Source organism: Crocuta crocuta, unplaced genomic scaffold, assembly GCF_008692635.1.
Source record: "Crocuta crocuta isolate KB4526 unplaced genomic scaffold, BGI_CrCroc_1.0 scaffold6, whole genome shotgun sequence".
Classification (NCBI taxonomy): domain Eukaryota; kingdom Metazoa; phylum Chordata; class Mammalia; order Carnivora; family Hyaenidae; genus Crocuta; species Crocuta crocuta.
In genome coordinates, this window is record NW_027531917.1 from 4309019 (window position 1) to 4324650 (window position 15632).

At 40.3% G+C, this 15632-nt stretch overlaps 1 protein-coding gene across 3 annotated transcripts in view; it reads right to left on the minus strand.

Moving 5' to 3' along the window:
• The window catches only part of ST3GAL6 (ST3 beta-galactoside alpha-2,3-sialyltransferase 6), a 61396-nt gene that overhangs the window by 15219 nt on the left and 30545 nt on the right, over window positions 1-15632 (minus strand). For 2 of the 3 annotated variants that reach the window (XM_077774818.1, XM_077774816.1), the window contains exons 3-6: window positions 11736-11835; window positions 8909-8986; window positions 5978-6081; window positions 4636-4699 (exon numbers count right to left, since the gene is read on the minus strand). In XM_077774818.1, coding sequence (XP_077630944.1) covers window positions 4636-4699; window positions 5978-6081; window positions 8909-8986; window positions 11736-11824 — 335 coding nt within the window. In that variant the 5' untranslated portion in view covers window positions 11825-11835. Of the gene's footprint in view, window positions 1-4635; window positions 4700-5977; window positions 6082-8908; window positions 8987-11735; window positions 11836-15632 lie in introns of those variants that run through there. The other variant, XM_077774819.1, reaches the window with a different exon arrangement.

A 15632-nucleotide genomic window follows, 5' to 3' on the forward strand; every position in this document is an offset into this window, starting at 1 on the left:
CTGTTTTTCAAGCTCTCCTTTGCTGGCTGATTTATGATCACTCCTCTGCTGGGAAAGTCCTGGCCTGAGAGCCAGTCTGAGCATTTCCATAAAAGTAGAATGTGAAAATTAACATGAAAAGGGTTGCTCTAATTATTTTAAAAACTGGTCTGGGAGTACATGGGTGGCTCAGTCGGTTAAGTGTCTGACTCTTGATTTTGGTTCAGATCATAAGTTCAAGCCCCACATCAGGCTCTCTACTGTCAGCACAGAACCTGCTTCAGATCCTGTCCCCCCCTCTCTGTCCCTTCCCCAATAATGCACATGCATGTGGGCTCACGCTCACTCTCTCCTCCTCCCTCTCTCAAAAATAAATCAACATTTTAAAAAATGTCTTTTTGGAACTAGGTAGAAGTAGTGGTCGCACCATTTTGTGAATGTACTAAATGACACTGGTCATTTTAAAATGGTTCATTTTATGTGAATTTCACCTCAGTTTAAAAAAGTGGTTTGTCAACATTTGAGACTTTCTCTTTGCCACAGTTAGGTCTGCTGACTCAGAGCCAGAATTGAGAGATGATCAGCTAGCACTTTTATGATGCTTGATTTTCAGGGTGAGAGAGGAGCAGAAAAAAATGGGTTTTTCTGTATGACCTATCCAGAGAAGATTCTATGGTGATCATGTATCTTTAAGAGAAAAACAGGGGCGCCTGGGTGGCTTAGTCGGTTAAGCGTCCGACTTTCGATTGGGTCATGATCTCGCGGTTCGTGGGTTCGAGCCCCGCATCGGGCTCTGTGCTGACTGCCAGCTCAGAGCCTGGAGCCTGTTTCAGTCTGTGACTCCCTCTCTCTCTGACCCTCCTCTGCTCACGCTCTCTCTCTCTCTCTCCTAGAAATAAATAAAAAATATTTAAAAAAAAAAAAAGAGAGAAAAACAAAAAACAACCTCTTTAACATATATGTGTTTTCAATGAGCTGATGCCTGTAGCCTGGAGAGGTTTTGGTCTAACCCTGCCAAAGTTTGAAAGATCACCTGGTTAGAAATAGTTTGAGGTTAAGGACAAAGGTGAAAGCTGTATTAAATAATGCACAAGATTTATAGCCCTGGAAATCCTCAAGAATGTATCCAAAATAATTCACAATTCCAGAATTCTCTTCCTCTTAGCTCTTCAGAAGATGCTCAGTTTAAGACCTTCAGTTGTGGGGTCTTTTCTGTCTTTTCCCTGCTTGTTAAAATGTGAAAAGAGGTACTGAGAGCGAAGTTTTCAGGCCTCCACGTAACCTCTCTCACCTTTCAAGTGAGGGGGTTGGACTAGATCTCCACCCTTCCTGACAATCTGTATGATTCACCACTTTGCTTTTGAGTCTAGCTCTCAGGCCACACAACAGAGCAGAGATAGTCAAGCTTAGGTCATCAAGATTCTTTAGGCAAATTACAGTGCCTCGGTGTTCACCCCACTGCTGCCTGCTGGGTCGCTGCTCAGGAGAGAATCTCAACAATATAAAGGGAAAAGCCCAAGGTTACATTCCTTGTTAAGAACAAAAAGATCAATAACATCAAGTGGGTAATGCACATGCTAACCTGCAGACTTTGTTTATGTGACACCTGTGAGAGAGAGGAAGACTTCTCTCTTGTAAATGCATCTGCTATTTAGAGCTTTCCTAGTCACAGGGCAATCCCTCCCGACAGAGGGCATCACATGAACTGAATAATGTAACTGAACAAAAGCAGGACTTAGATCTGGTAGAACTGTAAAGAATTCAGGTTTCAAACAGTGACAAAATGACCCTCTGGAAGAAGCCAAGAGGATAGAGAAGGAATAAGATCAGTAAAGAGAGCAGCCCAAGTGGGAAGGGACTGGAAAGAGCAAAGCTCCCCTCTCTCTGCTCAGCCTGTCCCAACCCTACAGACCCCCTGACCGAGTGGGTGGCTCATGCCAACAAGACTTCCTCATGGTCCATGGGGGGCCAGCTCCTGAATCCACAGCTGGGGACAGTTCATACTCTCTGCCTGAGAAAGAGACTGTTCTCAGACCTGTTTCTTCTAGAGCATTTTCCCCCAGGCGGAGAGGAGAAATGGGAGATGTTTAAGGTCACTGAGGAGACAAACAGTTTACTCAGAGGCAACAATAAGGCAGGTTAGTATATTCTGCCTTTCTGGAGTTTATTTAAAATACTCAGCTCAGGGACGCTTGGGTGGCTCAGTTGGTTGAGCGTCCAGCTCTCAATTCTGCACTGACAGCACAGAGCCTGCTTGGTATTCTCCTCCTCTCCTCTCCCCCACCCCCATGTGCATGTGCACGTGCATGGGCTCTCTCAAATAAGTATTTCAAAAATAAAATAGGGGCGCTTGGGTGGCTTAGTAGGCTAAGCGTCCGACTTTCGCTTAGGTCATGATCTCGCGGTTCGTGGGTTCGAGCCCCGCGTNCAGTGGCATTCAGATAAACGCAAACGACTTGCTTAAAATACAGGTATAATTACTTATTATGTGTGAGCCCATCCCAAAAGTTAATTTGCAAATAGCAAATAGTGTCCCAAGTATATTCTTATCTACTTTCAAATACTCTTTGTCAAGTCCCTAGGAAACAAGCATTTCAGCAAGGCTGACTGTGTGACTGCTTCTTTGTGTGCACTCCGTGGAGATCCTACAAGGGGATTTTCCATTCCCTCTGTACCTGAAACGTCTCTCTGACTGCACATTTATTCTACTTCTCTTGACATCCTCAGACTAAAGGATTCCTGTGCAATCAGCAAGATCTTCCATCCCTCCCCACCACCCACACTCACCCGTCTTCCAACATGAGTGATGCTAAGAGCCTGAGATGGGTTGATGTTGGGAGTGGGGTCCGTGCTCAGGGACGAAGGAGGAAAGGAAACAGCAAGACCATGTCAGCAAGAAGAGACGGACAAGCCTAGCTGAGGCACACACAGATGATGAAGATCTGTGTGGGAAGGGCTTCTGAAAGCACCTACTGACAGTACAGTCTGGTTCTAAGATAAAAACCAGGAAAGAATGAAATATCTAGTCACACACACCCAAGAATCGTGGCAGTAGCTCACATTTACAGGGACAAGGATCTTATAAATATTTGCTCCAAATATTTAAGGTACAGCCACTATTACTCTTAAGTCACACCTCCGGGCACTAGATGGAACTCTCTAGGGTCACATCCTGGCTATAGTTTTTAGTTTACTGTAGTTTATAGTTTATAGTTTACTGTAACAAACTATGTATATTTGCCTAGTTTTAGTTTCTCCGTTAAAGAAAAAAAAAAAGATTATCAAGCATACTTTGCAGGGTGGTGTTAAAAATCAGAGAGCAGGACATACTGCACATATGCCAAATACCTGCACAAAACAAAATTCAACCCATGAGAGCTACATACAACTTAGGCTAGAAAAGAACATACGTGGTTGCTGTTGATATGCAACCAAAAACTAAGTTGATGGCATAGTTTTAAATTATAACAAGGAAGTACAAGCTGAGATGAGCCAACATTTATTACATAATCACACTTCGAACATCTGGACTCTCAGAGAAAAAGGAGAGAAATTCAGAAAAAATCTAACATTGCTCCTCCAGCTGTGTTCTCTACATTCTAGTTCCATTTTCACATCTCTATCTACTACTCTCATTTAGGTGTTAGGTGTCTGCTAAATACACTTCTGTCCTCATGGGCAAGAGGGAAAATTCTGTCATTTTGCTTTTTAATGGAGGGCTGACCTCTGCAGGCTGCCTATTCTGTCCCAATGGACCACTGGCCCAATCCTAAAGGGTAGCTGAAGAATCTGTACAGAAAGTCTACCACTGTAGGAATAAGTGTCTCTGCTAAGGAGTTGATCATCAGCAATTTCATTCCTAGAGGGTTAACTTGACACCAGAATTTTCTACCAAAGAAATTACCTTTTGTAGGCAGAAAAAGTATTATCTCAACAAACTGCTTTCTTCCAGTAGAAGTCTATTTATTTTTAATGTTTTTTATTTATTTCTGAGAGAGAGGGAGAGCCAGAGAGAGAGAAAGAGAGAGAGAGCACAAGAGCAGGGGAGGGTCAGAGAGAGAGGGAGACACAGAATCTGAAACAGGCTCCAGGCTCTGAGCCAGCTGTCAGCACAGAGCCCAACGTGGGGCGCGAACCCACGAACTGTGAAATGATGACCTGAGCCGAAGTTGGATGCTTAACCAACTGAGCCACCCAGGCGCCCCTCCAGCAGAAGTCTAAATAGAAGGAAGAGAGCGGCTTCTGAAATCCAATATTCAAGTGAAACAAAGAGGATCCTGATGAGCAGTCAGAAGATATATGGGAAGGTACAGGAGGAAGCCTGTGGAGGGGGCGGGGAGCTGATAAACAGGGGCTACAAATTAATTCTCCAGTACAAGTTAGGAGAGGAGAATGTGGGTTAAAATGTCTTGACCTGGGACTAGCATTGCTCATCATGAGACTCCCTGCAAACTTTTGAGGCAACCAGATTTGTCGCTTCTAAATTAATCTTGTAATTTGTTTATTTGAAGGGTCATGGAAATAACTACTAGATGTTTTAGTCATGCACAACTACTATGGAATTTTCTTGAGTGAAGACATTTGACATTGGGGTACATATTTTGAACCACCTTAGCTAAAACTAAAAGTCAAATCAAAGCAAGGAAATAAACTCACTTGTCAGACTCATCAAAGAGATCACAACTCTGTAGTTTTGAAAGAGCAAGTCGAAAATATTCCGCTAGAAAACAAATGGAGTATTATAAATAAAAGGAATGATGGTTTCTTAGGTATCTAGTAAGTAACCTGTCCCCATCCCTCCCCCAAACCCATTTCAAACTGGTAAGTCCACATGAATTTATTCCATGGTGGAAATTAACGATACAACTGCAGTTAGCAGGCACTACTCAATAAGTCCACTCAAAAATGCTCTAAGGACACTTCCTGAAAACTCTAGGGGGAAGAAAAAGGTGCTTAATCTGAAAATAACTAAGAAAGTAATCCAAAAAATACCAACATCAGATGATATTAGTGTAGAATTTAGCCTTTCAAACTGACATTAGTATAGAAACCAATATTCAACAAATTTAAATGTATGAAATTATCAGATTCTCTGCCGTACATTTTTAAAACCTACACACACACATACATACAACACACACAGAAAGCAGGATCTGCTGATATAAAAATATGACTCAGAATAACTAAGTTGTTGTCACCTCCTGGGCTTTCAGGGTCTCTCAAAAATCTACAACCTAAAGCTGCTTAAAGCCAATTAGTTGTCAATAAGTGGAGTGAAAACTGTTTTGTCATTAGTAAATAGAGTAATTTCTCTTTCAATTTAGCAAAATACCCACTGGTTAAAAGGCTAATCAAGGAGCTATAACTTAAATTGATGGAATAAAATAAAACTCAGAGGTAAAAATGCCAAAAGGGAGACAGGGAGGAAGTTAACCCACTGGGTTATGATGCTAATTCAATAGTGGAATAAAATAAGGCATCAGAACTCACGAATACTATTGTAGCTAAACAAAAGTAAAGAGCAGAAGAGCAACCAAAAAAACTTCCCATTTCATTCTAGAATTCCACCCTACCTTAAGAAGCAGTAGGGATTTCTGTATTAAAATTTAATTTTCTTCATCCCATCGCCAAATCATTTCCTTTAGGAATTATTATGGGGGTGCCTGGGTGGCTCAGTCGGTTAAGCGTCCGACTTCGGCTCAGGTCATGATGTCACGGTTCGTGAGCTCCAGCCCCGTGTCGGGCTCTGTGCTGACAACTAGCTCAGAGCCTGGAGCCTGCTTCAGATTCTGTGTCTCCCTCTCTCTCTGACCCTCCCCTGCTCACTTGCTCTCTCTCGCTTGCTCTCTCTCTCTCAGAAATAAAAAACATTTTTTAAGAAAAAGGAATCATTATGAAGCAGAAAGATGAAAAGGCCTTAAGATTATATAAACATGTGGTTCACATCAAACAAACACCACTCCTATTAATAGGGCTGGGTAAGAATAAGATTACTGACCTGATGTTCTTATCCCATAGGGCAAATCAAACTTATCACCACCATACAAGGAAGCAGTCTTTTTAAAATCAGCTGCACACAGAAAAGGGTGAAACTGATGAAACCTGCAAGAAAAGGAAAAAGGATTCCTCCCAAATGCCTACATTATATGCAGCATTCTTTTTTTTTTTTTTTTTTAAAAATATTTTTTTGTAAATTTATTTCCCACAAAACACTCAGTGCTCATCCCCACAAGTGCCCTCCTCCATGCCCATCCCCCCCTCCCCCCCACATCCATCAGTCCTCAGTTTTTGTCAGCATTCAAGAGTCTCTCATGGTTTGCCTCTCTCCCTTTCCCCCACCATTTCCGCCCTTCTTCTCCCCCTTATTCCTCCGTCAAGTTCCTCCTAATCCTCCTATATGTGCAAACATATGATATTTGTCCTTCTCTGCCTGACTTATTTCACTCAGCATAACACCCTCAAGGTCCATCCATGTTGCTACACATGGCCAGATTTCATTCTTTCTCATTGCCATGGAGTATTCCATGGTATAGATAAACCACATCTTATTGATCCATTCATCTGTTGATGGACACTTAGGCTCTTTCCATGTTTTAGCTATTGTGGAGAGTGCTATATATGCAGCATTCTAATATCACAACTGAAGACAACTGCAGTGTAATACTCATGATATACGGACTATATATGATTGTGTAACTATTTTTGAAGTTCTTTATCTTTTTATTGACTTCTATGCTAACTTATTGTTTTATGTTTTAATATTAAAATTCTTTGGGGCAGCTTGTTGGCTCAGTTGGTTAAGCATCATACTCTTGATTTCAGCAGGTCATGGACTCGCAGTCCATGAGATTGAGCCCCTGAGTTGGGCTCTGAGCTGGCAGCACAGAGCCTGCTTGAGAGTCTCTCTCTCTCTGTCTCTCTGCCCCTCCTCCACTCAGTCTCTTGCTCTTTCTCAAAATAAATACACTTTAAAAAATAAAATTATTTAAAAGTCACCTTAAATGCTATTTAAATAAAATAGATAATGGAATGTGCAATCGAACTACGAAACCAGAATGGAAACCCTACCTAGGTTGTGGAACCAAAGTTATGTTACAACTCTAGAGGCTCGGGGTGGGGGTGGGGGGGTGGTTATCAAAATTTAAAAACAAACCAATACCAAATGAGAAAATGTTAGCCATATACAAGAAGAGAAAAAGGAGGTAACAAAGAAAATAAAAGCATGAATCCTAAGCTACTCCCCAATTAAAAAGTACCAAATGCATGAAGTGGTGTCAGCTGTGAAAATAAAAATAGAATAAAAGTTAGATGCACCTAGGATTAAACTCTTTCCTGACAGCATTAAGACTTACTCAAGAACAACTATGGACGTGGACTTCTTATTGCCTGTTCCGTCCTGAGCTATGCCCCGCTGCCCCTACTCAGGTCTTCTCTCAGACAAGAGAAAATTTGCTGAGAGTGGGACGTTCCTCTGTCTTTTCCCCTCACTTTTAGCACCCAGCACAGAGTAAGCAGATTGCCTATGGTTAATAAATGATTGAATGAATTTCAACTCCGTATTACTTCTTCATGGAACCAGTAATGTTCCATGAAATTGTAGAAACCAGAAAATGTAGAAAAAAGAAAATCAAAATACTTTTAATGCAAGAGAAGGAACAAGTCGAACTCCATCTTACCCCATCCCCCACACTTGGCCCCATTTTTCTGGTCATATCAGTTTTGCCTTTTGTTAGTCTAAAAATTGCAGGTGCAGATCAGAGTGCCCTGGGGTTTCAGGGGCCGCATGACAAAATGGAAATAAACAGCAGACTAGGGGCGAAATAAATTCAGTTTCATTCTGGCTTCAGTTTCATTCATAGTGGCCACTCAGGAGCCACTACACCTGAAGTCACAGGAGCTTAAGGTCTCCAGAGCTGAGCTAAGAATTCACACCATGTTCAGACTAAGGAAACAGACCCTTCTTGCGTGACACATGATCTGTACCCCAGATTTAGTTACGAGAGTGACAGCATTCTCAGGGGCCCAGCCTTATTTATACATGCTGGGTTCCAAAGTAAAACGTCTATTTATACCCAGTGTATACTGGATTCCAAGGTAAAATGGATTTCTTACTATGGAGTCGGGATTAAAAATGTCTAAAACTACTCTTCTAGTTTTGCAGTAATCCTAACTGGAAAGATTGTAAGTAGCCATGGCATATCTGTAATCATATGCAGAAATATTTTATATATCTGCAATTTCCTAGACAGTTGATCTTAAAAGGATGTATAGTTCTAAACGGTTAAAAACCAGTAATGGAAAGGTGCAGTAACACAATTAAAAGAAAATTTAATATATAAATTTTTGATCCTTAATGGATAAAATATTGAAAAGCCTGTTTTACACAGTTAAACATGACCAGACTGTCATTTATTTCTATTTCTCTAGAAACATTTTGACCAGCAATCTGTCAAAGTTGTGGTTATTCTGCAAGTCCTGACCACCATATAAAGATTTTTATTTACATTCCAAGTAGTTCACTGAAAGTCATTCAAAGTCAGGAAAAATTTCTCATCCTAAAGTTTAACCTAGAGGCAAGGGAGGAAAGCTACAAAATCATAAGGGTAAAAAACAATGTGGGAACAACAAGGGGAGAAATTAAAGCCCTGAAGACTAGTTCACTTTTTAGGATCAAATACAAATAGACCTCTCTAATCTCACCTGTGTAAAAAGAATAACTGGTCTGAGTTCTTCAATACCTTTTCTGAAAATATATACAGAGCTCTGACTAAAAGCACATAAAGAGATGGGATATTCAAGCTCTTCCTTAAATATAGAGTGTCTACATTATATTGCTAAGATTCATATGAAGAAAAGTAACCAAGTGTGAAAAGTGATTACAAACACATTTTAAACATTTTGTAGGTCACGATTTCTTTTATATTTTTACCTCAGGAGAGAGGCAAAAGCTGGCTTCGATAAACAAGGCTGGATCTTATTTCTCCGCTTCATTTCCACAGGTGGCACCCTAGGAGACAAAAATAGGGTCAGTCAGAAACCAGAACCAGGCAGCCCGCCCAAAGGAAAGCAAATGCCCTGGGAATCCACTTGGAGCCACGCTGAAAGACTTATCAGGCGTGGAATTAAAAATCCTCACAGAAGCCCTTGAGGGATGACTGTGCTTTCTCCAGTACCTTTCACTTATTTGAGGATGCATGGATACAAGGCCAGAGAGTGAAAAAGGCTGAGGTGACAAACAACCTGGAAGTGATTCAATGAGCAGTGAACAAGGGCCCCTTCAAGAAGGGCTGGGGGTCACCACCTCATGGAAGCCACAAGCAGGCTGACTTTTTAGAAGCGTCCCGAAAGCCTGCCAAACCCAACACACTCCAGTGCACATGGCTCTCCAGGTCCTCCATGCTACAGCCGGGAACACCTACCGCAGAAGCACGGACCTGCAGATCAACAGATGCGGCTTGTGATCTGGACTCCACAAATCACACCATTCAGAGTCCTATCTAACTCTCCTCTATTCTTGGCACAGGTTAGGCCCTTCTGGGTCTCCTGAATGGAGTGTTTGTCTCCACAATTTAAAAGGGTATTGTGAAACAAGACAGAGCAGGACAACAAAAGTAAATGAAGGGGCCAGAGTGGCAAGACCCAGATCTAGCCAGCTTCGTAACTGCTTAACAGAAGAACATATTAATGATCAATTATGTAAAGACTTAATCTAAAAAAGGAATCAATGTTCTTCTATAATCACAGGACACAAACTAAAAGAAATAGTCTCAATATTTTTAAAATACCCATAGTTAGAACTTCTAGGTTTCTTTTTTATTTTTAATAGTTTTGACGGGGGTGGGGAGAGACAGCATGTACATAAGTGGGGGTGGGGCAGAGAGAGGGAGACACAGAATCTGAAACAAGCTCCAGACTCTGAGCTGTCAGCCCAGAATCTGATGCAGAGCTTGAACTCATGAACCGTGAGATCATGACCTGAGCTGAAGTAAGACACTTAGCCAACTGAGCCACCCAGAGGCCCCAGAACTGCTAAGTTTCTAAACTATGAAGCTAGTAAAGTCCTTATTAGAGAAACATCTTTTGTGAATACCATACATGGCAAGAAACTCTTGATTTATATGTGAGGAAGGTACATAAATATGGTGGATCAGCACATTAGGCCATAAAAAACAAGTTACATTCAGAGGACAAAATGAAGTAAAAGATATTACCTGGTTTCTAAGGTTATCGGAACAGAAAAACTTTTAGGATATTCTGAAGACATCCTTTGGGTGGCTTAAAAAAGTTACCTGTCAGATAATTTTTAAGGAAGCAAGTTCACAGCACAAAATCCACCTGAGGTAATTTCCCACAGTGCTTTCTGTGACTAGCTAGAATTATGGGTTAGCTTAGGAGGGTCATAAAAACTCTCAAACCTGCAGGACAAAAGACTGCAGAATTCAGACTCTTTGCATTGTCCTCTTTATCATTTTCCCTGCGACACACAATAGGATTTGTAGGTAAGTAGCCATCTAGCAAACTCCTTGCTTTCTCTGTTCTTTTCTTCCATTACTAAGTGTGGTACAGAGACAGGATATGGCAAAATTGGAAGGAGAGAACACTGTGGTTTAACCCTCATGTGATGTATAATCAGACTTCTAAGACATCTAGTTCAGTATTTAAGTCCAAAGCCTAGAAACTTCGGGCCAAACCCACCCACCTGGCATTGGATTTTTCTAGTGACCATCTGCCAAACTTCCTTCCATGAATAGCATTATAGTAATTTTTCAATCAACCAGTGGTGAAATAAATTCAGAAGCATGAACTTTTTTTTTATCTAGTGGGGGGAAAAAGCACCCAGAAACATGATCTAAAATGTCTAATTGGAAAACTGGCAAAGAGTACGAATATTCCATCTACGATAGGAAACTGTCATATGATTTATTTTGAGATCATATACTACCATCCACTGAGGATTTAAAGGTCATCAAAATTTTATTCCTAGCCAAAGCACTGAGAATAGAGAAAAGAATGAAAAGCTTATAAGTTTTCTCTGCAATCAAACTACCTATGCCTCCTCAAAGTTTTATATGGGATATTTCAAGTCAAAGTGGTTTCATACTGTGGATCATCATTCATCAAATATTTTTAAACAAACAAACAAAAAACCCATATGCAGTGTCTAAATTTTAATCATTAACCTCTTATCCAAGCATTTTAGGCTCAACAGTCAAGAACCACTGAGTCGAAGAATTACTCCATCAATTCAAGGAGATGAAATCTTATATAAAGAGTGTTATGTCCCAGAAACAGTCAACATCACTGCTTCACTAATGTCAATAATAGGTGCTGTTTTATCAGTTTTCAAACTGTTAGAGCTACAACGTACAAGACACTGGAATAGGAAAACGCCAATTTATCATGGAAAGCTAAAAAAGGCTCAGAATGCTGAAGAGTTATTTTTTATAGGCCCCTCTAACATCGTTTGTGTGACGGTGTCAAAGACTAGTTTAGGAATCATTTTTATTTATTTTTATTTTTTTATTAGAGAGAGAGAGAGAGAGCACGCACGCATGTGCATGAGTAGGGGAGAAGGGCAGAGGAAAGGAGAGAGAATCTTAAGCAGGCTCGATGCTCAGTGCAGAGCCCAACGTGGGGCTTGATCTAACGACCCCAGGGTCATGACCTGAGCCAAAATCGAGAGTGGGACACTCAATCGACAGCCACCTACCTACGTGCCCCGGGAATTCTTTTTAAGGAGCAAAAATGAAACTTACCAATAGGCATTTGTTCCCCATAATATACAATGCAGCACATAATAGAGAAAGACAGCACTCAGGAATATGGCCACAAGGTACCCTCTCATGGCTGGCCCACCTGAAACACAGGAAATGAAGTCCAAAGAAAAAGCATTACCATTTGTTATATAGATGGGTTCACACGACAGCCCAAAATAAGCATTAATGAATAAATACATAGACAGGGAAGAAGAGAAGAAAATGAGGTAGGTCTATTATTTTTGGAAATATTTATTAAATTTGCAGAAAAAGAGTATTTTCTGTTTCTCCTCAGCCTTTAGTCAATACAACATGGTGTGTAAGCCTATCAACAGTACCATGGTTTCCAAGCTAGCAGCTGCCATTACTACTTTCTCATGTTAAACAAGAAAAACATTCATTCATAACAAAATTTTACACAGCTGTTTCATACCCAAAACTTGTTTTCAGAAACATGCAAAAATATCTACTTCCACTCGCTCAATAGAAAGTGAATATATGCTTTAAGATGTAAACAAACATTGCATTTCCTCAGAGCTCAAAATGATGTTTTTTGAGAGAGACAGAGACAGTGACAGAGCACAACTGGGGGAGGGCAGAAAGAGAGGGAGACACATCCAGGCTCTGAGCTGTTGGCACAGACTCATGAGATCACGACCTGAGCCTAGGACAGATGCTTAACCAATTGAGCCATCCAAGTGCCTCTCAAAATGACTTTTAAATGCTATACACTGTAATTTTTACAAGTTCTTTTTGTAATTTTTAAAAACGGGGGGGGAGGCCACTAAAAATATTTCCCACATCTCCAACTTTTATATACTGTTAGATGCACCCATTTGATTTTTCAGTACCCTCGCACAGGTACATTCAGCTAATTTCTTGCTTATTTTTGCACTACATCAACTGTGTGGTCCATTGTATATTTGTAGATCAACAAAAACCTGGACACAATCCTCTATGATTTTTAAAAATCCTTTATAGAATGTAGATTTTCAAAAAACCTAAACCTATTTCATTCTCACTTTTACTTCACAGAAATAAGTTCTCATTTCCACATGCAATTAAATGGAAAAGACAAATTTAATATATTATATGGTTCTTATAATAGATTTCAATGCTTGGGGCTTTAAACAAGTGTGCTAGCTCTTTGCCTCTCTTATCCAGTTTCTGGTTCATTTAGACAATTGCATGTACCACTCCTCCCACTCCGGTTCAGATCTATTAATCTTCATCGGGGCAATGCAGTGTAGACATGGGGAGTCTGGGTAGAAAAATTTGTAGATAATATGCTGTCTCCCTTTTAACAGTAAATTAAGTCCAAATGGAACTCTTAAAGTAAAGCAATCCTTTGCCTTCATAAGTAGAATATAATAAATATAATTTAAGCATTCCTTGATAATGTGGTATCATCTTAACCAATGTCATAATTGTGCTGGGCTCCTCTGGAGCTATTGAGGCTATGAGACTGTTTGCTAAGTGGTCCTTATCCAAAGGAGACTGCTGGGTCCGCCTCCCTTGGTGACAGCTGCTGCTTCTCACTGCTAATCAGGTACCTGCCACCCCCACATGCCATTACTACAGGTTAGTTAGAAATGCCTGCGTAAGGAGAAAGCAAATAGAGGAGTTCAGTAACAAACTTTACACATACTTCTTAGCATACATAGTCCCCATGAAGAGTCAAACTGGTTGGCAATCAGAACACATGAATTACGGCCCAATTCCCCATAATTCCTGGCTTGGGGGGCCTTAGGTAAGTAAGTTTACCTCTTCCAACCCGAGTATCTTCACCTGTTTACAGGTGAGAGCACACAGCCTACCTCTTTGAGCTATTAGGTAGATTACCCAAAGAGATGAGTGTCTGGCACAACCTAGACACAAAAATATATGGGCAAGTTTGTGTATTTAACTATTGTTGGCTTTTTAAAACTAGCATCAGCTATACTTTTTCTAAGTAGTCATATGCATGGGTTTAGAGAAAGCCAGCGTAAGACCTGGCCTATCCTGATGCAGCCCACACCAGCTTCTTACTGGCCTGATGGAAGGATGCAGTTACATGTGGCTTTTGTAGTAAGTCCCACGTCCTCTCATGGCAATGGCAGTAAAGCATGTAAAGCACACATCGACCTGCTGCACCCATCCCCGCACGCCCGTGCCTCTCTTTCCACTTTGTTGTGTCTTCCTCACCCACTTGTAATATATGCTATCTTGATGTACTGTGGGTTATTTTAAAAATCATCTTAAATTCTTCCTGGTAAAAAGCAAGAAATACATTGCAGGATTATTAGTAGGTTAAAAAGAGGGGTGGGGGAGAGATGGTTCTATGTTTCCTGAGGAATACTGGGTAAAATCCAAGTGACAGAGAACACTAAGGTTTGAGATTGTCAGTAAAAGTCTCTACTTGGCCCTTATACTTGTTCAACAATATTAGCCTTCCTTCTTCCCCCTGTACTGGGTGAATTGAGAAAGGCCAAACTGGGGTCCAGCTGGGTGCTAAAAGGCAACTCATCAGGTAGGTGAGAGGTGACCATATGAAACCCTTCATATGTGCAGCAATGCTTCATGATGACAAGATACAGGCCTATCAGTGCTGACAGGGAACTGATATGGACTTGGCTTGTCTCATCCCTTTGATTGACAGAACCTCAGCAAAATGCTTTTTTCACCCCTCATGCAGCTATTACCTTATTACCCAAACATGAATATAAGACAAATTAAGACTCTAAAGAACACAATGGAATTACAGTAAAACCTTGGATTGTGAGTAACTTGTTCTGCCAGTGTTGCTCAAGGCAAGCAAACATTTCTGATAAATTTTAACTTGATAAATGAGGGATGTCTTGCGATACAAGTAGTATGTGACACCTAATGTCATATGATCACAACAGAGCCAATGGTTCTCGAAATTCACTTTGATATACAAGTGCTTTGGATGACAAGCATGTTTCAGAAACAAATTATGCTCACAAACCAAGGTTTTACTGTGTTTACATATTCTGTGACTCCCTTAAAATTACACTGTAATTAACCCTTTTTTGTTGTACATGCTGATGGTGTCAGACATCAGGGTTGTCTGGCAAATCTGGGAGTTCTAGAATCCACCAGTTAGGCTTGAACTGAAATAGTTTTAGAAATTACTGATATTAGGCTTCAGACTATCCTGGCAGGCGACTATGGGCCAATATAGTCACCAAACAATCTGCTTAAATGCTCAATTATTTAAGGCTCCACCCAAAATAACATCATTTATGCAAATATCCAACATGGATACAATTACCAGTATCAGCAACTCCTTAGAAAGCTCTTTACATGTAAGATAAAACAGTATAGGAAGGTCTAGAGAAGAAACTCAGCACTTACAATTCAATTTGCTTCTCTGTTCCCCCAAAATGCATTCTTTGGGAAATTTATATATTATTTTACAAAACACAGGAGTATAAGTAAGCAAGATTTTGTTGTTTTTCATTCACTAATATGTGTTTTATCTGAAAACCCAGAAGGATAGGAGACCATGTCTTCCTTTAAAACGTAAAATGAAACTACTCTTGAAGAGCCACTGCATACACCAGCTGAGAAAAACTATTTCATGCGCAATTCAAAGCATATTCAAGTTGCAGAGTAGACTGAGCCAGCCAGGATATCCTTGTGATAAACATCTAGAGTTCCTCTGCGTATTTGTAGAAAAAAAGCTTCCCTAAATAAACAAATTTCCTAATTGAAATTCTATAAATGGAATGATCACTTTGCTTTGAGCAAAAGATGTTAACAGAAAACCAGTCAGAACATAAAAACATATTTAACATATAAACCTGCCTGCTTTAAGGCAAAGAAAGAAAGAAAGAAAAAAGCAAACCCTCAGTATAGCTTCAATTACCAAAACAAACAGTTTCAAGGTCTTGA